The sequence below is a fragment of the Chelonia mydas genome, chromosome 5 (genome assembly GCF_015237465.2).
Source record: "Chelonia mydas isolate rCheMyd1 chromosome 5, rCheMyd1.pri.v2, whole genome shotgun sequence".
In the NCBI taxonomy this organism is placed as follows: domain Eukaryota; kingdom Metazoa; phylum Chordata; order Testudines; family Cheloniidae; genus Chelonia; species Chelonia mydas.
Genome location: NC_051245.2, coordinates 670,047 through 696,431, shown reverse-complemented (window position 1 = coordinate 696,431; position 26,385 = coordinate 670,047). Strand labels below are relative to the sequence as shown.

The window sequence follows — 26,385 nt, the reverse complement described above, 5'->3', positions numbered from 1 at the left end:
CTAGGGGAGCATCCGACCCTGCAGCGCTGCAGGGGAGGGACCCATCCTGCTGACCGTGTCCCTCTTTCAGTGCGTCCTGTCTGGACTGTGGAAGAATGAGCTGGGCTCTAACATGACCATCTCTGCCGTGAACGCCGATGGGGGATTCACCGGTTCGTACCACACGGCAGTGACGGCCACCGACAAACACATCCGGGTGTCACCCCTGAAGGGGTCCCAGAAGCCCACGAGCCGGAGGAAGGAGCCGACCTTTGGCTTCACCGTGAGCTGGACGTTCTCAAGTACGTGGCCCGAGGGTTCAGTGCCCGGGGTGGAGGGGAACGGAGGGGAATTCAGTGCTAACCAAGCTGACACACTTCCCCGCCCAGTCTCTGCACCGTCCTCTGCTCTTTCGGCCCCTTAACGCTCAGCTTTGGCCAGTGCCAGGGGCTCTGAGCCAGAACTGAACAGACTGGAAACGAGATACAAATGTACCAACCTCAAACCAAAGGGCTGGGGCCCGGCCTAGCCCCCCTCCCAGACCCATGGTGGGGGGCCCGTTGCTCACCCTGGGCTGTGTCTCCAAGGCCATGTGGTCAGAGCTCCTGGGGTCCATCCTCGGCTCTGCCTGGGACTTGCCGAAGGCTCTTGGGCAGCTTCCCCATCACCTCTCCACCTGCCCTCGGGGACCCTTGGGGGACCAACCTCCCCAGCTGGGTGCGAGGCTTCAAGTGCTCTGGGGACGAGAGGCCCTGGGGGACACTGCAAGCTGCTTTGTCTCCTCCCTGGCTTGTCCACGGCAGCCTGCTGGGGCCGCTGCCAGAGCTGTGCACGTCCCAGCACCGGTGTTGCTGTGAACGTTAGTCACTGTCTGTATTAGGTAGTGCCGAGGTCCCTGTGGTGCTAGGCGCTGTACAGACCCAGCCCCTGGCTCAGCGCTCAGCCATCCCGTGCGCACAGGGCACTTGTCGGCCTCCCCAGGCTGGGTGCGAGGCCTTGCTCAGCAGACGCGCTGGGAACCATTACTGGGAACCGCCTCCTGGGGGGCTCCGAAGCAGCGGGCAGGGGGTGGGGGCAGCAGGAGCATGTCCCCCTTCAGAGGCGGGGGCTGTGAGACACAGGGGTGGAGGGGGAGCCTGGAGGAGGGAGTGCAAACTGGAGCCATCCAGAGCAGACTGAGGGGTGGGGTTGGAGCCTTAAGGCTCATGGGGGGTGGGGGGAGGGAGGGAGGAGAAGCAGGAGAACCTGAGGCAGGAACTTCCATTCAGCACCTGCCTCCAGCCCCATCCCATTAGTCTTCCCCATTCCCTTCTGCCCCTCCGCGGTCCCTATCCCCCGCTTCCTATCCCACCCTTTCCCCACCCTGCCCCGTCCTCATCTGCCCTCCTGACCCCTCTGCCCCCTCCACCCAACTCTGCCCCCTGTCCTGCATCGCTTCACCCCTCTGCACTGCAGACAGGCTGCGCCCTCCATCCCTCTGCCCGGCCTGGGGAAAGCAGGGGGCCAGTGAGCGCACAGGAAAGGCAAGTTCTCGCTCTCAGTGCCGGGGCCCGGGGCCAAAGAGGCAATTGCAGGGAAAGTCCCGCTCAGCCCCACGCTCAGGGAATCTTGGGGGCACTTAGCCGACAAACTCTAGCAAGTGTCTATGGAGCATGTGTGAAGGGAGACTTTTCAGGGACTTGTAACTTGCCCAACTTGGGGCTGGCCAAAGGCCAGTCTCCCCCACTGCCAAGTGTCGAGTCCCAGCTCAAGCATGGGGCACTCAAACTTCCCAGTGAGAAGGTGGTATGAATTTTTTAACATGGCAAAATTAACGTATTTTCCCCCAACCTTGTTCTTGGAAATGGCTGAACCATATTATGATAAGAAGTAAAAGAATCCCAAACCTCAGCAGCCTGAGACAGATGCCTGGCATGGGAAACTTCAGCTGAACTGTTGAAATGCGGCAAGTTATAAACAACTGAGAACAGGGTCTTATAATGGAAAACGTTGGGCACCCTTAACTCTCGGTGCTGCTGCCAGCTCCACCGATACCATGACTCTTTCTCCTGTTCTGTAGCGGTTCCTTCCACTCCTGTCGTGCTTTAAGCAACTCTGCCTCCTTCCCTGGGGTCTGGGCTCTGTCTCTCGGGGGCCTCACTGACTTTCACTCCTGTCGGGTTCCCCCGCAGACTCAGTGACCGTCTTCGTGGGCCAGTGCTTCATGGATGATAAAGGGAAGGAAACTCTGAAGACCATGTGGCTTCTGCGTGAGGAGGTCAGCTCCCCCGGCGCCGACTGGAAAGCGACCAGGTGGGTGACCGGGCACCGATTGCCCAGGAGCGAAGGACTGGAGCTGGGACTGGCCCCGTCTCTGTGCCAAGGGCAGGGCTGGGATCCCGGCTCTGGTCCAAGGGCTCCTAGCGCTGGAGATGCAGGAAAACCAGCCTGCGGGGACAGGGCATGGCTCTCAGCCCAGAGTCACAAACCCATGGGGACCCTTCGCCCTCCAGTGTCTCGCTGGGGGAGGATGAAGTGGTGTGAACCGAAGGCAGGTTTATTCCCCAAGGCTGCAGAGTTCCCTGAGCCCTGTCACACCCCAGGGCTGTGATCCCGGGGGCCAGAGCCAAGTCCCCCCAGGCCTGTGAGAGACTAATGGGGGAACAGAGAGTGGGCGGGGCAGCTTGTCACTGGGAAGCAGCCCCTGGGAACAGAACCATCTCCGGGGGTGCAGGCGGCTGGGGCACCTGGAAGAACTGGGGGAGGCTGGATAATGAGGCTTCGGGCAGCCCTGGCAAAGCCGTTCCCTGCTGTTACCCTGGGCTGGGCCCCAGCAAAGGCCTAGTTACCCCATGACACAGCCACACACGCCTGCCACTGCTGAACCTTTCCCCTCACGGGGCTGCTAGTGCCCCACGGCCCTGCCCGCCTTATGGAGAGGCCCACGGGGAGTGGGGGAGGGGGCTGCCTGTCCTGGGGGCACCTCCCGGGGGCACCAAGGGGAGATTTGAGCGAGTGGCTGCTGGAGGGTCCCTGCCCCCAATGGCCCTGCGGAGCACCATGGGGATGTGCAGCCTGCGGAGCCCCTGCCCCCCCCCCCCCCCCCCGGGTGCTGCTGGGTGGCTCTGAGGCCCTGCCAGTGCGGGGTGCCCACAGCCACGCTGCCTCCCTGGGCTGGGCGGCTGGGTGCCCCCCCGAGGTGGAGCCTGGAGGAGGCGTTTCCCCAGGCAGCGGTGCTCAGGCAGGTGGCCTGGGAGGGGGTGTCCTTCTTTGGTCTTTTCTCCTTCTGAGGCTGTTGCACTTTGGCCCCTTCCGCCCCCTCCTCCCCCCCGTATCGGGCAGCACCGAGCACATGGTCTGTGCTGGGCAAATAACAGGTGAGAACAAACCACAGAGGGAAAATACCAGGCGCTGACGGGCTGCTCAGTCTAGCAGGGAAAGGGGGGACAAGAACCAATGGCTGGAAGCTGAAGCCGGACAAATTCCCATCAGAAATAAGGCCCAAATGTTTAACCCTTGGAGCAAGAGGCCAGGGCAGTGCTGGGTTCTCCAGCTCTTCACGGGCTTCAGATCAAACCCAGCTGCTTTTCTGGAAGATGCTTCAGCCATTCACGAGGTACTGGGCTCAGGGCGGGGGGCGGGGGGCACTGTGGCTGGCCTGTGCTACACAGGAGCTCAGCCTGGATGAGCTGATGGTCCCTTCTGACTAAGGGTAAGATTCTGTCCCAGGGATTTTTAGTAAAAGTCAGGGACTGGCTGTGGGCAATGAACAAAAATTCCTGGAAGCCTGCAACAAACAAAGAAACAAACAGAGCCTGCCAGGGCTTTCAGCTGACCCAACCCCAGCCGCTGCTCCAGCAGGCTGGAGACCACTGCCCGGAGGCCCCAAGGTTGGCTGCCGGTCAGCTGTTCTGGTGCCCCCCCACACCCCAGCCGCCACTCCAGAGACCCCGGTGCTGACAGCTGCTCCATCCCTGCTCCAGAAGAAGTCCTGGAGGTCATGGAAAGTCACAGAATCTGTGACCTCCCTGACAGAATTGTAGCCTTACTTCTGACTGTCACTCTTTGAATCTATGAATTCTGCACTTCCCCGCAGGGTCGGCACAAACATTTTCACCCGGATCAAGTGACGGAACGTGGGCGGATCCGTGAGGAGCGACGGTGCCTGGTGACCCTGTTTGCTGGGCTGCAGAGGCACCCGTCTCTGTCTCCACCTCCCCCTCGCTCTCCGGTGACCCCCCAGAATTGCTGTCCGCGCTCCCCCATGCTGCAGTTTAGTTCCTTTCCCAGTAAAGCTCTAGCGCGGGAGGCAAATGAGTCTCTGGTGTTTTTATCGCTCTTGGCCCTTGGGGTGAAGCTGTTCCTGAGCCGTGAGTCCCACCTGCCCCTCCCTGGATTCCCCGGGAGGTGCCGGATTCTCTCCCGTTAGCCGGGCCCTTCCTGGGACACCCCTTGGCAGGTTCATCCCCCTGGGTCGCTCCTTTGCTCCCTGGACACTCAATAACAGATTTAAAAGTAGCCATCCTTCAACAAAAAAACTTCAGAAACAGACTTCAAAGAGAAACTGCAGAGCTACAATTCATCTGCAAACTTACCACCATTAATCTGGGCTTGAGCAGGGACTGGGAGTGGCTGGCTCACTACAAAAGCAACTTTCCCTCTCTTGGTATTGACACCTCCTCATCAGCTATTGGGAGTGAACCACATCCCCCGACTGAACTGGCCTTGTCAGCCCTGGTTCTCCCCTTGTAAGGTAACTCCCTTCTCTTCATGTGCCAGTATATCTATGCCTGTATCTGTAATTTTCACTCCATGCATCTGAAGAAGTGGGTTTTTTACCCATGAAAGCTTATGCCCAAATAAATTGGTTAGTCTTTAAAGTGCCACTGACTCCTCGTTGTTTTTGTGGATACAGACTGACACGGCGAGCCCCCGATACTCCTTTGCTCACTGCCCATCGCTCTGTCCATCAGCCTGGACTCAGCTCAGCCTGGTGCTCTGGTCTGGGAGTCCCCGGGTGTCCCTGTTACCCCAACTCCCAACCACTCTGCTACTGAAATATCCAAGTCTGAGGCAGAAACTGAGGGACCGTCTAGACCTGCCTGAGCGGCCAGGTCTGAAAGGGGTCAGGCTGCATCACGCCCTGGAGACTGGGGCACGGGGATTTCTGAACCCGGTCATAACCCGCCCACCTGCAGAGACCGCCCTGTGCTCGGAGTGCCGCAGCATCCTGGCTGAACGTCCAGCTCAGAGGCCCTTTGGGCACGGGCAAGAGGCTGCAGAGCGAGTGCGATTCCCTGTCTCTGCACAACCTCGCTCCCCAGGCTGGCCAGGAGCTGTGCTCCATTTTCCGTCCCCAGGGCCCATGCTGTCCACAGCACTGCCAGCCCTCAGCCTTTGGGCTCATGAGTCAAACTCCAAAATCATGATTGACTTAAAAATCCTGGGGTTTTTAAACAGAACACAGTGTTGTTAAAACTGCCCTCCAGTTATTGAGCCATTGGGGTTAGCTGCCAGCAGCCGTCCACACTGTGTGATCATCCCAGTTCAAAATTCAACCTTAAATGCACACACACAATTGCAGGTTGCAAACAAAACCTTCCAAACGTGAACAGAGTGCAAAGCAATGCGGCAATGCTTGCCTGAGTCTGCAGGCAGCCTGACACAACAGCTCTGAGAGGTGTAGACAGCTCATGTGTCTCAGTGCGGCGTTAACTCAGGCGGCCAATGATGAGGATGTAAATGTCAACATTATGAACTATTTCCCTGCATGACAGGAAAGGGAGGACCAGAGTGTGAAGAGCGACGCACTCCCTTCTGGAGACTTGTCTACATGGGAAAGTTACGGTGCTCTGAGCTAAGCTGTGAATTGAAAGAGCTCTAGTTTGTACGGCTGTAAGGCCCCGCGCGGACACTCCTATTTGGGCAGGCTCGCCTTTTCTCAGTTCCGTTTATTGTTTTGAAAGAGGTTTAAGAATAACTGAAAACAGTCGCTCTTAGTCCGGAATCCGAGTGTCCACACGGGGAGTTTTACCGCTATAACAGGCACGTCGGTTTAACGATAGTGCGGTAATTACATGGGTCAAATGCTTCTGTGTGGACAAGCCTAGTTTGACTCGTAATAACTTGGGTTTCCTGTCATAGCGCCCCTGGGTGCCTGGAGGCGGCCTTGCAAGCGGTCCTCAACCCCTGTGCCTCTGCAGCCCATCTGCCTCTCCTCGGGTCCTCCGTGGCTCAGCCCGCCGGCCAGTCACCTAAAGTCCAAGCCCCGTCCGGGGTGCCCAGACTCCCCAAATGACGCCAGCTTGAACAACCGTCCCAAAGTACCTAAACAAAAGGCCCTTCGCGCCCTCTGGGGCTCTACCCACATGTCTTACTCTTACCAGCGCGCTGGCCCCCCAGGGTTTTCCCACTGAGAGTCCAAATGCCCCGTCCATCACCCTGATCATCCACCCCGCCGGGCCTCCTCTTCGGCTCCCTGCTCCTGTAGGCCCTGGCTCAGGGTCCCTCACCGGAGACTTCCCTGCTCCCTGTGGGCTCTGCGAGTCCCTGTTCCCTTTCCAGAACAGTGACCCCAGGACTGCCTCCCTGGATCGTCCCCTTCCCCAGGGCCCAGCCCGGAGATCAGTTCTATCCCAGGCCTTTCCCTATCTCCTCTCCCCTGGGTCTGCTCCCTTCAGCGGAGATCCCTCAGCTTCTTACAAGGCCCAAGTGCCTAACAGGTCTAGCTAGGTCTGCTCTCTCCGGCCAGGAGGCCATTCATTAATCACCCCATAGGTACGGCCCATGACTCTGTTTCTTCCTCCTCTAGCAGGTGACGGGGTTTCGCCCCACCACAGACCCCCACCAGCATGAACCTCGCTGCAGGCCGCGTCTAGGGGGTGACTCCCAGCTCACACAGACTTCCCCGGGCTAGCGCTCAGTGCGGTACAGCGCTGCCAGGAGGAGCGAAGCCGAGGTAGCCTAGGCAGCGGGAGTGGTGGCATGGACCAGCCATCCCCGTACAAACCAGCCCGGACCCGTGCACGTACTCAGGGGCGGCTAGCCTGGGCCATGGCTGTCCGTGCTACCCTGGCTACCCGGCTGCGTTTGGCACACTCGCTCGATGAGGTATGTGTACGCGAGTGGGGCGTCACCCACAGTTCACAGTGTAGATGTAGCCTCAGGGCATATCCACAGTGCGCCGGCAGGTTGTGACTGCCGCTCCCGTAGCTGTGCCGGAGACGGCTGTAACCCCCGAGCCAGGAAGCTGCGGCCACAGGGCCAGCCCTGCTGCAGCCCCTGCTAAGAATTACCCACGGAAAGCCTAGGCCGAAGCGTGCCCTAGTGCGGCTGCACCGCCCTGTTACCCCAGTCCGCGAGAGAGAAGCTCGCTCAGGCATGGCCACGTGAGCTGTGGTTACCCCAGGGACTCAGTGCAGACGTACCCTGAGTTACTGAACAGCTCGTGCCGCCCTTGTGCACCAGGTCAGAGCCCCCGCTCCTGAGCCTCCTTGTTCAACGCGCAGCCCGCGGCCGTGAGCAGGCGAACACCAGCTCTCTCTGCTCTGGGGCACGTCCGGCGGCACCTGCAGGGAAAAGGGAGCCCACAGACCCGGGGAAGGGTTCTCGGAGGTCTGACACTCACTGCTTCCGAGAATCCCTGCCTGCTTCCAGGCTGCCCACGGGGATTGTTAATTGTGGGTGTTGCGGTGAAGCCTGCGGGGCCCAGCTCCCACGCCCGGGTCCCGCACACACCAAAAGGCAGCCCCAGCAGAACGCGCTCAGAGCCTCAGTACAAAGCCGAGATTCCTGGGCGTTAGGGGCCATTCTGACCATCCAGCCTGAGCTCCTGCACAGGCCAGGCCAGAGACCCCACCCACAGTCCCCAACCCCCCGACAGGGGCAGCTGGGCCCAAAAGGGGGGTCGGGCCCCTGTCTACCTGCAGCGGGCTTCTTTCAGGAGAACCAGCCTGTCTCAGCCCAGCTGTGAACAATCAACTGGCTGCTGGCTGGCGGCTGCCTGGCTAACGAGCCCCTGGGCCCCGTACTAGGCTACGGAGCTCAGCTGGTTGAGAGGCTCCCAGAGAGAAGCTCCAGGAAGGGAGGTGGGGCAGGACCAGGCTGTGAGGAGCCGTGTGCCGCGGGAGAAGGGCTGCAGCTGGCAGGAAGGCCCCAGCTCCAGAAACAGGATCACGCGGAGGGGGAGCGTGCCTTGAGGGTGCAGCCGGGACCTGGCACTGCCGGACTCGTGGTAACTGATAAACTCAGAGGGCGTCGGCCTCCCTGCTTGGAAACCTGGGTGAGGGGCTTTCTTGTGTCTCTGGGACCTTTCTGTCAATGAATTCAGAACCTCGGAATGAGAGTGGTGCTGTTTGATGCGAGGGTTGGATTTATTGATGACCTAACTGGGGAAATGAAGGCAGGGCCCAGCTGCAAGGAGGCTTGGGGATGGCACGTAACACCTACACCCACTAGCCTGGGGCGGAGATAGAGCAGATCTCTGAGACAGAGACCCCCAACTCAGTGCTGGAGACGCCACCGTGTCCCCGGGGAAGCTGTTCCAATGGTTAAACCCCCATTGATAAAACTCTGGTCTGCTTGGAGTTTGTCTCGCTCGGGTGGAGATCCAGAAAAGTGGCAGGATTTCCCGGAGAGCTGGAGGGCGGGAGTTCGGGGGAGACGAAAGGAGCTGAGTGGGTCGGGCCTGGCCTGGCCTTGCTACGAGGGAGGCAGTGTTTACCCTCTGGCTGATAACGCCAGCACAGCTGCAGCACCGTATTGTAAACGCTTCCTACGCTGGCGGAAGGAGTTTTCCCATCAGTGCAGTGAATCCACCTCTGTAAGCCGCTGGAAGCTCGCCAGTGTAGACGTGTCCTGAGTCGCTCAGGGCCGTGAAAACTGTCACGCGCTGAGCACTGTAATGATCTCGCCCCAACCCCGGTGTAGCTGGAGCTGGGCTGACAGAAGAATTCTCCCAAGCCCACATCTACGCCGGGGCTTCGGGCGGCATCATTCCAGTGCTCAGAGCGTGACAGTCTGCATGGCCGTGAGTGACTCAGGCCACGTCTTCACCGGGCAGCTGCTCGCAGGTTCAGGCCACGTCGCTCGTGTAGCTGCTCTCCTGGTGGCGGAATAAAACCACCTCCCCCGAGCGGCAGTAGCTATGTTGGGGGGTGGGGAGCTCTCCCACCAACATAGCGCTGGGCACACGGCCACTTACGCCTTCTAAACTTAAGTTGCTCACGGGAGTGTTTTTTTAACACCCCTGAGCAACATAAGCTTTGCTGGCCTCAGTGGCCGTGTAGACGTGGCCTTAGATAGGTCCATCTGACTTTAAAGCGTAGGCCTGACAAGAGAGCAGACAAGTCTGCAGTCATGTCCCGCCTTGCAGACAGTCTCCGCATGCCCAGGTGTGATTTCCCAACTCTCTCTCCCTGGCGCTGGGGGTGGCGCGGGTGCCCCAGACTCTGTCACTTCCCAGCACGCTGTTATTGTGCAGTCTGGGGGTTCCCCTGCCTCATGTTACCTCCTGACCCGCTGCTCACGTTCCTCTGCTTCAGCCCCTGCTAACCTACCCTAACGATTGTCCCATGAGCCACTGCAGTGTCGCCCGGCCACACATCCCTTTTCCCTTTCACAGCAAAGCAGCTGATTGATTCTGAGAAATCACACAGCAGTAAGGAAACAAACAAGAGAGGAAGCTGCCCATCCCACCCTGCAAATTGCTCACAGTATAAATAACATCCCAGCTAGGTGTAGCCAGTTGTAAGAATGCTTGATAGAGATCTTGTAGGTGCGATACAACAGCATTTGCTCCAACCCCTCAGACAGAGACAAACACCTACAAGATCTCTATCAAGCATTCTTACAACTACAATACCCACCTGCGGAAGTGAAGAAACAGATTGATAGAGCCAGAAGAGTTCCCAGAAGTCACCTACTACAGGACAGGCCTAACAAAGAAAATAACAGAACGCCACTAGCCGTCACCTTCAGCCCCCAACTAAAACCCCTCCAACGCATTATTAAGGATCTACAACCTATCCTGAAGGATGACCCAACACTCTCACAAATCTTGGGAGAAAGGCCAGTCCTTGCCTACAGACAGCCCCCCAACCTGAAGCGAATACTCACCAACAACCACCTACCACACAACAGAACCACTAGCCCAGGAACCTATCCTTGCAACAAAGCCCGTTGCCAACTGTGCCCACATATCTATTCAGGGGACACCATCACAGGGCCTAACAACATCAGCCACACTATCAGAGGCTCGTTCACCTGCACATCCACCAATGTGATATATGCCATCATGTGCCAGCAATGCCCCTCTGCCATGTACATTGGTCAAACTGGACAGTCTCTACGTAAAAGAATAAATGGACACAAATCAGATGTCAAGAATTATAACATTCATAAACCAGTCGGAGAACACTTCAATCTCTCTGGTCACGCAATCACAGACATGAGGGTCGCTATCTTAAAGCAAAAAAACTTCAAATCCAGACTCCAGCGAGAAACTGCTGAATTGGAATTCATTTGCAAATTGGATACTATTAATTTGGGCTTGAATAGAGACTGGGAGTGGCTAAGTCATTATGCAAGGTAGCCTGTCTCCCCTTGTTTTTTTCCTGCAAAACCCCCCCCAAGACGTTCTGGTTAAACTTGGATTATTGCTGTGCACATTGTAAGATGAGCTGTTGCCAGCAGGAGAATGAGTTTGTGTGTGTGGTTTTTGGAAAAAGAGGGGGGTGTGGGGAGGGGGGGGTGAGAAAACCTGGATTAGTGCTGGAGGTGACCCACCTTGATTATCATGCGCATTATAAAGAGGGGTTTCAAAGGGGGATGGGCTGTTGCCAGCAGGAGAGTGAGTTTGTATGTGTGTGGGGGGGGGGGGGGGAAGGGTGAGAAAACCTGGGTTTGTGCTGGAAATGGCTCTACTTGAGGATCACTTTAGATAAGCTGTTGCCAGCGGGGGAGTGAGGTGGGAGGAAGTTTTGTTTCATGGTCTCTGTGTGTATATAATGTCTTCTGCAGTTTCCACGATATGCTATGCATCCGATGAAGTGAGCTGTAGCTCACGAAAGCTCATGCTCAAATAAACTGGTTAGTCTCTAAGGTGCCACAAGTACTCCTTTTCTTTTTAGACTAATATAAGTCATGTGTTCCAGCCCCCGAATCATTTTTGTTGCCCTCCGCTGGACTCTTTCCAATTTTTCCACTTCCTTCTTGTAGTGTGGGGCCCAAAACTGGACACAGTACTCCAGATGAGGCCTCACCAATGTCGAATAGAGGGGAACGATCACGTCCCTCGATCTGCTGGCAATGCCCCTACTTATACATCCCAAAATGCCATTGGCCTTCTTGGCAACAAGGGCACACTGTTGACTCCTATCCAGCTTCTCGTCCACTGTGACCCCTAGGTCCTTTTCTGCAGAACTGCTGCCGAGCCAGTCGGTCCCTAGTCTGTAGTGGTGCATGGGATTCTTCCGTCCTAAGTGCAGGACTCTGCACTTGTCCTTGTTGAACCTCATCAGATTTCTTTTGGCCCAATCCTCTAATTTGTCTAGGGCCCTCTGTATCCTATCCCTACCCTCCAGCGTATCTACCTCTCCTCCCAGTTTAGTGTCATCTGCAAACTTGCTGAGGGTGCAATCCACGCCATCCTCCAGATCATTAATGAAGATATTGAACAAAACCGGCCCCAGGACCAACCCTTGGGGCACTCCACTTGATACCGGCTGCCAACTAAACATGGAGCCATTGATCACTACCCGTTGAGCCCGACAATCTAGCCAGCTTTCTATCCACCTTAGAGTCCATTCATCCAGCCCATACTTCTTTAACTTGCTGGCAAGAATACTGTGGGAGACTGTGTCAAAAGCTTTGCTAAAGTCAAGGAACAACACATCCACTGCTTTCCCCTCATCCACAGAGCCAGTTATCTCGTCATAGAAGGCAATTAGATTAGTCAGGCATGACTTGCCCTTGGTGAATCCATGCTGACTGTTCCTGATCACTTTCCTCTCCTCTAAGTGCTTCAGAATTGATTCCTTGAGGACCTGCTCCATGATTTTTCCAGGGACTAAGGGGAGGCTGACTGGCCTGTAGTTCCCAGGATCCTCCTTCTTCCCTTTTTTAAAGATTGGCACTACATTAGCCTTTTTCCCATCGTCCAGGACTTCCCCCGATCGCCATGAGTTTTCAAAGATAATGGCCAATGGCTCTGCAATCACATCCGCCAACTCCTTTAGCACTCTCGGATGCAGCGCATCCGGCCGCATGGACATGTGCTCGTCCAGCTTTTCTAAATAGTCCCGAACCATTTCTTTCTCCACAGAGGGCTGGTCGCCTCCTCCCCATGCTGTGCTGCCCAGTGCAGTAGTCTGGGAGCTGACCTTGTTCGTGAAGACAGAGGCAAAAAAAGCATTGAGTACATTAGTTTTTTCCACATCCTCTGTCACTAGGTTGCCTCCCTCATTCAGTAAGGGGCCCACACTTTCCTTAACTTTCTTCTTGTTGCTAACATACCTGAAGAAACCCTTCTTGTTACTCTTAACATCTCTTGCTAGCTGCAACTCCAGGTGTGATTTGGCCTTCCTGATTTCATTCCTACATGCCCGAGCAATATTTTTATACTCTTCCCTGGTCATTTGTCCAATCTTCCACTTCTTGTGAGCTTCTTTTTCGTGTTCAAGATCAGCAAGGATTTCACTGTTAAGCCAAGTTGGTCGCCTGCCATATTTACTATTCTTTCTACACATCGGGATGGTTTGTTCCTGCAACCTCAATAAGGATTCTTTAAAATACAGCCAGCTCTCCTGGACTCCTTTCCCCCTCATGTTATTCTCCCAGGGGATCTTGCCCATCAGTTCCCGGAGGGAGTCAAAGTCTGCTTTTCTGAAGTCCAGGGTTCGTATTCTGCTGCTCTCCTTTCTTCCTTGTGTAAGGGGACTGTTGCCTCCTTACTAACATTCAGTTAATAATAATAACATTATTCCATCCTTGCTACAAGCCTGAACCAAGAACTTTGCCACCACTGTATGTCATTGATTCCATTGAACCCTTTCTAGCTCTCATCTCTATTTCTTTCCTTTTATGAATAAACCTTTAGATTTTAGATTCTAAAGGATTGGCAACAGTGTGATTTGTGGGTAAGATCTGATTTGTACATTGACCTGGGTCTGGGGCTTGGTCCTTTGGGATCGAGAGAACCTTTTTTCTTTTACTGGGGTATTGGTTTTCATAACTATTCGTCCCCATAACGAGTGGCACTGGTGGGGATACTGGGGAACGGTAGTGTCTGAGGGAATTGCTTGTGTGACTTGTGGTTAGCCAGTGGGGTAAAATCACAGTCCTCTCTGTCTGGCTGGTTCGGTTTGCCTTGGTGTGCAAAGGACCCCCAGCCTTGGGCTGTGACTGCCCTGCTCTAAGCGATTTGTCCTGAACTGACATTGACACTCTCAGAAGTGTCCCACCAAGGACAGCATCGTAGGGACTCTCCGTTCTCCCAAAACAGACGTCCCTGGCAAGGAGATTGTGGGCTAGTCTACACTACAGTTAGGTCAACCTCACCGTACGCTCAGGGCTGTGAGCAGTGTCACACCCACTGCGATATACAGTAGTTAAGCCTAGACGCTGCTAGGTCAGCAGATGACCTCACTGTTAGACCCTGTAATAGAGATCTCCCTATGGGATGGGGAGCAAGCAGATACCTGACAAAGTGTTGGTATATAATACTCTAAATGTTCTTTACTGATTTCAAAACAAATTTTACTCACTTCGCATTCACACCCCAAACATACTATACCAGAGTCCAAAGGTCAGAATGGTCCCGAGGGCCAGTCGAGGTTCCTTCTGTCAGGATAAGATCATAAGATGCAGGGAGCCAGCGAAAACCACATCTATATCCACACGGGACTCTGGATCAATAAACGACTCCGATTTGCAGAAATCATAGGCATGCGTTTATAGTCCATTTCGTCGCATCCGTGGTTCTTTGCTTTTGTTTACTAGGCCTTCTACCCACACAATTCCGAAGAGACAATCCTGGGGGGGCCACCATGATCCAAGGCATGCCATTTCCTCCAATTCTTATACAATTTTATATCCGTCCAGCTCGTGGTGTTTCCTTTTCTGATGATTTTCCATATCTGTCTCAGAGCATGAGATTGTTAGAACTATTTGTGCAAAAACAGTCCTTGACCTTAAGTCCTTGCTTCGGTTGCTAACTTGCAACACATGTATTCGTGTCAAGCAGGTGTTGTGATGATGGGACGCAGCAGGGAGGGGGAGTGTTGACCTGGGAATGTGCCCTGGGGATGGGAGACCTGAGAGCCTGTCACCTGAGCCAGGAGGGGGAGGGGGAGGTAACACCTCTGCCCGGGAATGTGGACGGAGGCTGCAGGAGGGAACCTGCTGGGGGGGTTTAGTTTCAGTTTTGGTGCTGGGTGGAGGAACGCAGGGAACCCCAGGGCTGGGGTCCAAGCTCCCTGCTCCCCCAGAAGGACTTGACTGAGGGGTCCTGGTTGTACCCACAGCTCTGTTTGTTCCTTTTGTCCAATAAACCTTCCATTTTACTGGCTGGCTGAGAGTCTCAGTGAATCCCAGGAAGAGGGGTGCAGGGCCTGGACTCCCCCACACTCCATGACACGTGTCATTCATACCAGGCCGCAATGACCTATAACATATTACATGGATATATGAATCACAGTGTAGATTCATATAGATATATATCCCAACATCACTACTGCCTCTTGGAGAGGCGGATTCACCACCGCGATGGGAGAACCCCGTCCATCGCTGTAGTCAGTGTCCACACTGCAGCTCCGTGGCTCTCACATTGCTCGTGCAGACACGGCCTCAAATGTTCCGCTCTCTTGAAGCAGGGACCCCAGTCACCTGGGCGCCTGTCCACGGAGCTCCAGTGGCAGCCCAAAGGGATGCCCGTGTGTTTAACCTTCAACGCTGTAGCGCTCTTCGACCTTTACACAGCCCCCCACGTGCCTGGTGCATGGCCCTGCCCCAGAGGCCTCACCGCCTAGGCAGGCGATGGACAGGAGGCTGGATGGGGGCACTGTGGTGCCCACGGCTGGTTGGTTTCTGTGACGAAGTGGGATTGTTCTTAATCTTTTCTCTGAATAGTGTGGGGGTGCCTCAGTTTCCCCTAGGCAGTTCTTAAGTATCTAGGTGGTGGGATAAGAGTGTATGATCACTGCAGAGCCCTAGAGGGCAGGGGTGTGCAGGGGTCTGGAAACAGAGAATGGCCAACACCCTGTTTCCTGGCAACTGATGGCCTGGGCCCTTCCCCCCTGCAAGGTGAGAGCTGAAGCCTTGGAGAACAAAGGAATCAGGTGACCTCCTGGCCCGGGAAAGGAACAAAGGCCAGAGGAGGAGGGGCTAGAGGGAGTTTTCAGTTTGGGGCTGGCTGGGACATGGAGTGAAGGGCAGACGTGGTTGTCTGGCTCACTGCCCCCCCAAAATGGACCCGGCTGAGGGGTCCCGTTCTCTGCACCTACAAGCTCTGTGTTAGACCATGTTCCTGTCATCTAATAAACCTCTGTTTTACTGACTGGCTGAGAGTCACGTCTGACTGCGAAGTTGGGGGGCAAGACCCTCTGGCTTCCCCAGGAGTCCCGCCTGAGCGGACTCGCTGTGGGAAGCGCATGGAGGGGCAGAAAATATTGAATGGTCTGAGGTCAGACCCAGGAAGGGGGAAGCTGGGTGAGCTGTGTGTCCTGCAGACAGGCTGCTCCCGGAGAGGAGACTTCCCCAGAGTCCTGCCTGGCTTCATGGGGAGCAGTTCCAGAGCATCGCCCGGGGACTCCGTGACAACTGGTGTCAGCGGTGGGATCTACTGCACCCCATGGATGGCACTTCCTGCAGTGAGTGACTGGGGAGCAGTAAAACGAAGGGGGATTGACGAGGACCAGGCATGCTGAAGGCTCAGAGAGTAGCGATTTCGGGGGGCGGTTAACCCCTGGGAGTGTGTGACCAGCGAGAAGGACTGTGCAGTAATGGGGTCCCCCTGGGGACTGCAGTGAGCAGTCTCAGGGGCGGAGGAGCCTGCGGCTTGGCCCTGGGAGAGAGAAGGACTTTTGCAGTAAAGTCCCCTGGGGATTGCAGCGACCGGTCCCGGGGCGGAGGAGTCTGCAGCTCGACCCTGGCAAAGAGGGGTTGACCTCGAGAAGGGCTGGCACACTAGGGGTTCTCCCTGGAAACCGTGGAGAGCTGAGAGCACACAGGCCTGTGAGTCCACAACAACTTGGGAAGAGCGGAGTGATGGCCTGTCACCGTCTCCTTAAGAAGGACATTGTAACCCTGTGCAGAAAGAGAGGGTTGAGCCTTGGAAAGTTCACCAAAGCACAGTTCATCGTGCAGCTGGAGGAGGATGACCGCTCTAAGGAACAGATTTCTGACCCCAAATGGGGCTATAGCAGGATCTGGGAGCAGCTGGAGTGGTAGCCAGGCATTGCCAAGAGTCCTGTCCACGAACAGACAAGGGTCTTCACGACTGGGTTGGAGACGGACGGGATTGGAGCTGAGTCCGAGAGAGCAAGAGGACTGTGAGAGACAGCGAGAGCCCGAGAAAGATCTGCAGAAGCAGCAGCAGCATGAACTGGCGGTGGTGGGGCGGAGAGGCCTAGGGGACCCCCCAGGGGTGAGTGGGGATAGACCCCGGGGGGCCAGTTCCGCAGGGAACCTCGAGACTAAATTGCTGCCCCTGGTTAAGGAGGGGGGGATGTGGATGCCCACCTCACTGCCTTTGAGCAGGCGGGAGATTTGAACCAGGGGGACCCTGCGGAAAAGCCCCGGTGTCTAGCTCCCTTGCTGGGTCCCAAGGCCATAGACTCTGCCAGCCAGAGGGGTGGGGAGGTGGACAGGCTCCCACTCCTGGTCCCAGCCTATGTGTCGGTGTGGAGTTTCCTGGGGCCAGGCCCCTCGGACCCCCAGTGGGAGCAGAAGGGGATGGTCAATGGGGAGACATTCGTGGGGTGGCGAGATCCTGGGACAGAGAGAACTGTTGTCAGGCCCTGGGTGGTGCAGCCTCAGATGCTGAGGGGCTGTGTGAGCTGGGTAAGGGTCCCAGGGACGAAGCCCCTCGCCCTGCCTATGGCCCAGATCCCTGTGCAGACCCAGGAGGGGTGGGGCTGGCTGGCCGTTGAGGTGCTCCAGGATAATAGCTGCGAGACCCTGTTGTGGGGTGATTGTGTCTCTTTGGGACAGGATCCAGGCCCTGCTCCAGTAACTGCCAAGGGTTTGAATTTGAATCCAGGGAACCAATCGGCGGAGAGGGAAATGGTCAGTGAAAATGCAGATGACTTGGCTGGCAGCAGGGAGGAGCCGCTAAGCTTGGGCTACCTGCCTGCCTGTAACCAGCCCCCTGGGGCTGGGTGGGACAGAGAGATGCTCCCCGCCCCCCCTGCACACCGGAGAGGGGGCTCAGGGGGCTCAGGCTGGCTCTGATGCAGTGAGGAAAGCAGCGAGCTCGCTGCCTACCCCCACTGGGACAGCAAGGGCAGCGCTGAGCACAGGGGGAGCTGAGACCCCAGCTGAGTGGGGGGAGACACAGGCAGGGCAGGGGATCTGTGGGGAGTGGCAAGGTGCTTGGTAAGGAAAGTCTGGATGAGCCTAGGCAGCCTTGTGAGCCGATGGCTGTGTCTAGTCAGCAGGGTGGGAAGGCGAGGAGAGTGGAAGATGAGTGTCCCTGGACCTTACCTGTTAGCTGGGTGGAGAATTGGGACAGTGAAGGAAACGTGCCTGTGTCTGTCAGGGGTATTGACTTGCCTATGGAGGGAGCTACCCTGATCTCCAAGCAGTTGTCTGTCACAAGCCCTGTGTGCTGGGACAAGGGGAATGAGATCCCAAGCTGTGTGTCTGGGAAAGGAGAAAGTGTGTCCGGCTCTTCTTTGTCTGTGGAGCAGACAGAAGGGGCCTTTCAGCCTGTGACGGTTGAGGGTCGTGCAGTTGTCTCAGAGCTGGTTCTGGATTCAGCTAAAGCCCAGGAAGGGAAGGGTCCTAAGTTTGGGTCTGCTCGGGAGAATGGCCCTGTAACTAGGTCGCATCCAGTTAGTGTCTATGTAAAATCCCAGAGACCAGACAATTCTGGTGCTTGTATTTTGCCTGTTGCTAGTGTGTGGCTGGGAAAGGGTGTAGCAACTCTGTCTAATCAGGGTGAGATCCTAGCCAGGGCACAAGGAGAGCAGAAAGGTGATTTGATTGTGTTACCTACTGAGGGTGTGGAAACCTGTAGCAAGAAGGAAAAGATTCCTGAACTTGTGTGTGGCAAAGGGAAGGAGAATGCTTCTGACCTTTTCTCTAGGAAGTCTGTAAGTTCGCCTGAAAGGGGATTCTGTAGGAATCCGCCGGATGGGCCAGAGGTAATTCTGCATGTAAAGGAGACCCAGAAAGAGTCTGTTGTTGCTCAGGAAAGTGTTCCTCTAGAGCAAGCCCTAGGTAAAGAGGGTAAGGGCAGAATTTCTGTGAGGGGTGAATTGTTGCATAGAAAAGCCCTAGGGAAAGGAATCCTCATGGAGTCTTTGCAAGCAGTTTACTGCAACTGAAGGGTGTGAAAGTGATTTAATCTAGAAAGTTTCAGTTCCTAACGGCCAGAAATTTTCTGTTGTGAATGGATCCACCGACTTTCCTGTTGAAAGACCCAGTGTGGAGAGCTTTGAGAAGGTCTCAGATGAAGTGAAAGCTGTTAAGAAAGTTAAACAGTCCTCTAACCAAGTGGCTGTGTTTGGCCAGCTTGTTGGGGAGAAGACCCAATCCCAGTTTGACCCCCTGGGGTTTTGGGGTGGTCAAAGGGCATGAGCCTCATAAACCTTCCCACATGCGGCCTGCAAGTGCTATCGACCACCCCCGACCTAAGGGAGGGCGTGAAACTGGAAGGGCCTGGTGTAACTCCTACCAAGGAATGGGAGAGATGCTGGGGCATCCACGGGAACGTTGGTGGCTTCGAACTTCCCCAGGTCACCGGGTAAAGTGACTCCGCTCAGTTCGATCTCGAAGGGGGGAGAGATGTGACGAAGTGGGACTGTTCTTAATGTTTCCTCTGAGTAGTGTGGGTGTGCTTCAGTTTCCCCTAGGCAGTTCTTAAGTATCTAGGGGGTGGGATAAGGGTGTATGATCGTTGCAGAGCCCTAGAGGGCAGGTGTGTGCAGGGGTCTGGACACAGAGAATGGCCAACACCCTGTTTCCTGGCAACTGATGGCCTGGGCCCTTCCCCCCTACAAGGTGAGAGCTAAAGGGTTGGAGGACAAAGGAATCCGGTGACCTCCTGGTCCGGGAAAGGGAGAAAGCCCAGAGGAGGAGGGGCTGGAGAGAGTTTCAGTTTGGGGCTGGTTGGAGACATGGAGTGAAGGGCAGACGTGGTTGTCTGGCTCACTGCCCCCCAAAATGGACCCAGCGGAGGGGTCCCGTTCTCTGCACCTCCAAGCTCCGTGTTAGACCATGTTCCTGTCGTCTAATAAACCCTCTGTTTTACTGGCTGGCTGAGAGTCCCGTCTGACTGCGGAGTTGGGGGGCAGGACCCTCTGGCTTCCCCAGGACCCCGCCTGGGTGGACTCGTTGTGGGAAGCGCACGGAGGAGCAGAGGAGGCTAAATGCTCCGAGGTCAGACCCAGGAAGGTGAAGCCGGGTGAGCTGTGTGTCCTGCAGACAGGCTGCTCACAGAGAGGAGACTCCCCAGAGTCCTGCCTGGCTTCATGGGGAGCAGTTCTAAAGCATTGCCCGGGGACTCCGTGACACCCCCCAGCTCCACCCTGGGGCAGTGCCCGGCTCCTCCCACCCATGCCCTCTCCTCTCCCCTAGCTGCTCATGCAGCCTCCTCCTCCCATTCCTTGCCCTGCCTGTCTCAGGTCGCCCCTTCAGCCTGGCACTGACTCTGTCCATGTGCCCAGCAGCCTCCCTCCCCTGCTGAAACCCTCTCTCCTCTCCCCCTCTGCGCAGGGCTCTGAAACAGCTGTGAGACCATTGGGAGCAAAGTACAGGGACTGCCCAGCCCCCGCCCTTCCTCTGCCCTGAGTCCTCCCACGGCTCCTCAGTCCTTTGCCTCCTGCAATAGCTGCTGCCAATTCGCCACTGTCGCAAGAGACACCGGAGACTGTTCTGAGTAGCCGGAAACATGTCATGTAGCTTGGAGCTGAGAACTGCCCAGCTCGGTGCTGCTGGCTGCCCGGCCTGGCCCCCTGGCCAGCAACCTGCTGTGGCTGACAAGGCTCATCCCGAAGTAGTGATCCTCCCCGCCCCCCCAATACTGAGGGTAACTTTAGTCCTGCTCCAAAGTTCCTACCATCATTACCTCCATCATCACCTACCATCATTACCTCCTTTCGGGGAGGGGAACTGTCTGTTTGTCCTGCAACCCTTCCATTCCGGTGGGGAACGTTTTGGCAAAGTGGTTGCATTTGCCACGTCCTTGACATTCTTGGCCATATGCAGGACAGCTCCTCACAGCATGGCCATGGCCACATTAATAACAACCCTTAGCTTTTGTCTACACTACACAGCTTTTAGCGACACGGCTTTGTTGCTAAAAGTCAGGCCGTGTAAACGCTGTTTGTTGGCACTTTTGCCGACAAAATACTTCCACCCCTACGAGCGGGGTTCGCGTTGTCAAGAGGAGAGTTCTGTCCATGGTGTCAGAGTCTGTCAGAGACATTAATGATTTCACGGCACCCTGCCGGGAGGACAATGGCCTTAGCCCCAGTTTACAGGTGGGGAACTGAGGCACAGAGATTAAGGCCAAAATTTACAGAAGTCTCCAGGAATTGGGGTGCCTCAGCGGCTGGGAGCCCAGCGTGGGGCACACAGGGCCTGGTTGGGTAGACGTCCTGAGCAGCCGTGCAGCTGGGAGCGCTCAGCATGTCTCCACACCAGGCCCGTGGACCCCGCTGGGGGCCCAGACATGAGGAACGCACAGTGAGTGGCCGCTTGATCTGGGGCGCTCAGCTTTGTCCCTGGGGCCAACCTCCAAACTGACTGTGATAATGATAATAATGTGATAATGCTGGAACAATAAATTAAATGCACTGTCACATCTCCCCCCGCACGCCCCCAAACCCTCTGACACCCGGACGGGGTCTGTCTAGCTGGGTCTGCAGCCACACGGACCCTTTCCCAGACGTGTCCACTCTCGCCCTAGCACTAGCTCAGCTCCAGCAAAGGGAGGACAAGTGCCAGCTGCATCCAACCCTGCTCCACATGAGTCTGAACCATGCAGAGGTGAAACCCCAGGGGCTGGTGTGCACCAGGGCCCTTCCCAGGAAATGGTCTGTGTAGCCAAGACCTGTGAGGTCAGAGCTCCTGGGGTCCATCCTGGGCACTGCCAGTGACTCACTGGGGCCTTGGCCGGTCACTTCCCTTCCCTTCAGTGAGATCACTGTCCGGACCCACCTCCCAGGCTGGGCGTGGAGCCTGGGACGTGCTCGTGGTGAGAGGTGCAGGAGAGTGAGATCATCACACAACTGGCACTCCGAGCACTCCCTCTCCCTCCCTACACTCGTGGGCACCGTCCGGGGGACACTGGGGCTCTGGGGGTCTCAGGCCGAGTGTCACTGACCTTCGCTCTAACCCCTGTTCAATTCCCGGGCAGACACGACAACCGTCTTCGTGAGCCAGTGCTTCATGGATGATCATGGGAAGGAAATTCTGCAGACCATGTGGCTGTGGCGAGAGAAGGTCAATTCCACAGCCAATAACTGGAAAGCGACCATGTGAGTGACTGAAAATCCTCATTCCCAAGGGAGCAGAGGGTGGTCTGGGTTCCCCATCCCAGCTTGTGTGGAGGAGACTCAGGTGATGGGGTGGGGACCAGTCCCGTGGCCAGAGGAGACAGGCAATGGTCTGCAGTGGGGAGCAGCACGTCTTCCCCAGATGCTCCTGCACTGACCACTGTGAGCCTGACTCTGGCAGGGAGGAGGAGGAGGACAGAACACGGTGACAGGACCATCAGAAAAGCCCCAGAAGTCCTAAGCATCTGCAGACGGCCGTCAGGTCCCCCCTCACTCTTCTGTTCTCAAGAATAACCATGCGCAGTATTTTTACCCTTTCCTCAGGTTGCATTTTCTAAACCTTTGATCGTTTTTCTTGCTCTCCTCTGGCCCCTCTCCAGTTTCTCCACATCTTTCCTAAAGCGCAGCACCCAGACCTGGCCCAGTCCTCCAGCTGAGGCCTCCCCAGCGCTGAGGAGAGGACAATCACCTCCCCTTTCGTACATATAACGCTCCTGTTAACACAGCCCTCGATTCGATCAGCCTTTTCCCCAGCTGCATCACGCTGTGGGCTCATGTTCAGTTTGTGATCCACGACACCCCACAGCTGGTTTCAGCAGTGCTCCCTCCTAGCTAGATGATCCCCACTTTGTAGCTGTGCATAGGATTTTTCGCTCCTGGCTGAAGGACTTTGCTCTTGTCTTCTTTGAATTTCATCCAGGTAAACTCAGACCAATTGTCCAATTTCTCAAGGTCGCTCTGGATTTTAATCCTGCCCCCGAAGTGCTGCCAGCCCCTCCCAGCCTGGTGTCACCCCCACATTGTATAAGCCCCCTCGCCATGCCATTGTCCAAGTCCTACATGAAAACACTGAGTAGCAGCGGCCCCGGGACTGACCCCTGGGGAGGGGGCCCAGGCCTCTGGTGCTACTTCGTGCCCCTCCCTGCGGCAAGGTAGCTCCTGCCTGGTGACCTGTTTGTGCCCAGCCCTCCTCAGAGCACAGGCTGGCACCCAGCGTGTCAGCAGCCAGGCGGGAGGCTACGGGGGGGCTTGGGACACCTCCCGGGGGCACCAAGGGGAGATTTGAGCGAGTGGCTGCTGAAGGGCCCCTGCCCCCAATGGCCCTGCTGAGCACCACGGGGATGAGCAGCCTGCGGAGCCCCTGCCCCCCCCGGGTGCTGCTGGGTGGCTCTGAGGCCCTGCCAGTGCAGGGTGCCCACAGCCACACTGCCTCCCTGGGCTGGGCGGCTGGGTGCCCCCCTGAGGTAACGCCCATATTAATTGTCTGCCTGCCCCTGCATGGCGCTGCTGGGGGCCCGGTGAGATGGAGCCTGGAGGAGGGGCGTTCCCCAGACAGCGGTGCTCAGCACCCAGGCCGGGTGCCCTGGGGATGGGGTGTCCCTCTTTGGGCTTCTCTCCTCAGGCTCATGCACCTTCTGCCCCTGCCTCCTTCCCCCCTCTAGTGTATGGGGCAGCCCCAAGCGCAGGCCCGTGCTGGGCCAGTAACCCAGGCTCTGTGCTTCCCTGCAGGTCGGCACAAATGTTTTCACTCGGATCAAGGTGCAGAACGTGGGCAAATCCGTGAGGAGTGACCTGTGACCAGTGATCCCAGCAGCACCGTGACCACACTCTGCAGCCCCAGGGCTCCGGGCCCCCCGTCCGGGATTGTCCTGGGCTCTCTCGAGAGCGTCTCGCCCGGCCTCAGGGCTGTTTGCTGGGCTGCAGAATCTCCCGTCTCTGTCTCCACCTCCCCCTCGCTCTCCGGTGACCCCCCCAGAATCGCTGTCCGCGCCCCCCCATGCTGCAGTTTAGTTCCTTTCCCAGTAAAGCTCTAGCGCGGGAGGCAAATGAGTCTCTGGTGTTTTTACCGCTCTTGGCCCTTGGGGTGAAGCTGTTGCTGAGCCGTGAGTCCCACCTGCCCCTCCCTGGATTCCCCGGGAGGTGCCGGATTCTCTCCCGTTAGCCGGGCCCTTCCTGGGACACCCCTTGGCAGGTTCATCCCCCTGGGTCGCTCCTTTGCTCCCTGCCCATGGCTCTGGTGGCTCTAGCCAGGGTCCTTGGGTGCAGCTGCCCCCACACATACCATGCCCAGATGTGCACAACCGCACCTGCACCTGACCTGGCCGAGACAGAGCACAGCCAGCACCCGGATCCCACTTCATCTGCCAGCCGCCCGGCTCCTCTCAGTGCCAGGGACCGACAGGAGCCTTGAGCCAGCAGGGAGGCATGAGGATTTCAGGGGGGGCGCGGGACAAGGCAGCCTGTTCACATCCTGCCTGGCAGGGGGCGGCTCACTCCGTGATCACAGTCAGGCACAGCTGGGTAAAGGAGCCTGGTTACAAGAGGAAGGGAAAGGAGAGGAGAGGGGCTTCTACTGTCTTCTGGGAGTACCTGTCGCAGGGGGAGGACACTGCTCAGTGTCCTTATTACCTGTCTAACGAGCTGGGCTGAGCCAGTTCTAAAATAGTGAATGATGCAGAGTGAGGGTGCTGTAGAGGTAACAGCTGTAAGTAGGGTGTGAGTGAACCATACCCTGACATCCAGTGGGGAGCTGGGCGGAAAGACTCCAGGAGCAGACTGTGTTTGCATAGACACACCCACTCAGCCTAGGTGTGGGGCAGACAGAGCTGCTTTGCCCCATGATCCCTTTTGGCTGGCGCTGGGTTACAGATCCCTCCAGAGCTGAGTGCAAGGGCAACGAAATGTGGTTATGCTCATTGTACGAGTAAAGGACAGCCAAACTGCGCCCTACATGCACTGATTGAGGGAGTCACCCTCAGCCGTAACTCACTTGCTAAGCAGGGGGGAGGGAGGCCAAAGCCAAGTTGTGCAAGTGGGTGAGTGTTTGTTCTTGAGTGTGTGGGTGTTGTTTCTAGTGTTTAAAGATAGGGCTGGCTAGTCTCAAGGGAGCGTTCTTGGTCCTGTTTAATGATTCTTAGATCTAGTGTCAGTGGTGAGTAATGCTTAATTCATGCTAGGGCTGAGCCTGCCACCTTGGGGTTGAGGCACTTATACCCCTGGCCCTTCTGGCCTTGCTGCATTGGTTGTGAACATAAAAACATTCTTGGAATGTAGCACTTCTTTCATCACAAATGGGGCACTGGTGCTAAGCCGGTCCAGGGGCTAAGCCTTAGAGCTGGTGTGGGGACAGTGTTGCCGGGAAAGACAGAGTGAGAGCCGCTGCAACGGAGGCATTGCTTGACACCAGGGCTGGGTGCCAGGAGGTGAACCCCGTGAAGGCACCTCTGAACTGGGCCTTCACTAGCCAAGGCCAGCACTGCGAGCGGGGTGTGAAAGGAACATTCGTGCGCCAGGCTTTCACACCGCACCCTGGGGAATTGAGGCACAGGACTCTGCCCAGCGCACTGGGGGTGTGTTGGTAAGAGAAACCCCCACACACTGAACTCGGCCCCTGCAGCTGCTGACTCTGCCTAGCAGAAGGGGTACACAGACACACAAGGCCCTTTGGTTGGGCTTGTATCCTCTTTAAAGTGTCCAGGAAATTTTATTTAGTGTTTAATTGGTGCAAAAAATTAACGTCACTGTGACTTGACCCTGGGCTGTGTGTGCCCCAGGCTCTGCAGCTGGGGGTACCCCAACTTCCTGCCAACCCTCTGGTGCAACAACCCAAAGCAGGGTGAACCTGGGACCAGGGAGAGATGGGGCCAAGGGGACACCCCCCCTCCTCCCAGCAGTAGGCCCCTGCCCAGGGGCCCTGGCTGCAGGGTAAGTGGGGACCCAATGCCAATACCTGGTGGAGGAAGCCGGGCCTGGGCAGGTGGCCCTTTCTCTGGGCAGAGCGTCGGGTGCCGGGATCAGACAGGGGGAGCGTGGTGGGGGGGCAGCATGGAGTAAGCCAGGGATGCTGCAGCCAGGCCTGGGCAGGGGCTGAACAGCAGGGACCTTGGGGAGGAGCCAGACCCGGGCGATGTTGGGAGCCAGGTAGTGGGGCTGCTTGGTCAGCAGAGCCCCTGCAGGGAGCAGGAGCTGGGCGCAGGGAGCAGGAGCTGGGCACAGGAAGGGGGGAGGCAGAGAAAGGAGGCTCTCCGTTGAGAGTCACCCCTGATCCCCCAGCTCCCCCCTTCCGCTGGGACTCAGCCCCCCAGAGCCCCCCCATCCCCATATACCTTGTGTAGTGACCGCTCCTACTCGGCAGGGACCCTGGCCCAGGAGAGCCAATAGCAGAGGTCGCTGCAAAAGGGGTATTGGAATCCTACCCCGCCCCCCGGGTCAGGCTGTCTGCCGCGGCTGAGGAAGGTGGTGCCGGCCTCAGGGCAGACTGTTACAAACGGGCCCCAACCCCAAACCGCGGTGTGTTCTGTCCTGAGATTTCACAGCCAAGGGGCAAGTGTGATTCACTCCTCGGGCACCGTAACAGCCAAACCCTGGAGTCACAGACAGCCCCAGGAGAGCCTGCCGCTGTGACGGACGGCCCCTTACCCCAAAAATCACAGCCCTATTCAGATTCCTGCCAGTGCCAAAGGCCAGTCACTCACCCCAGGCCAAATGCCTTTAGATCCTGCACCACAGACAAGGCTTGTAGCCAGTCCTGTCACAAACTAACTAAAGATTAATTAACTGCAAAAACGAAGTGAGAGTTAAATAGATTCAAGCAGGTGAATGTACGTGTGTGTACACACACACACAAACACACACACACACACATTCTCTCTCTCTCTCCACCCCTGGGTTCCAAGCAGCTGCACAGTGCTCTGGTCCCTCTGGTCAG

General features: G+C 56.8%; 1 protein-coding gene across 2 annotated transcripts in view; it reads left to right on the top strand.

Moving 5' to 3' along the window:
• LOC102930680 (avidin) overlaps positions 1 to 26,385 on the top strand; it is a 71,253-nt gene that overhangs the window by 3,634 nt on the left and 41,234 nt on the right. Inside the window, exons 2-4 of one of the 2 annotated variants that reach the window (XM_037901827.2) lie at positions 71 to 281; positions 2,151 to 2,271; positions 4,055 to 4,266. In XM_037901827.2, coding sequence (XP_037757755.1) covers positions 71 to 281; positions 2,151 to 2,271; positions 4,055 to 4,088 — 366 coding nt within the window. In that variant the 3' untranslated portion in view covers positions 4,089 to 4,266. Of the gene's footprint in view, positions 1 to 70; positions 282 to 2,150; positions 2,272 to 4,054; positions 4,267 to 26,385 lie in introns of those variants that run through there. The other variant, XM_043546534.1, reaches the window with a different exon arrangement.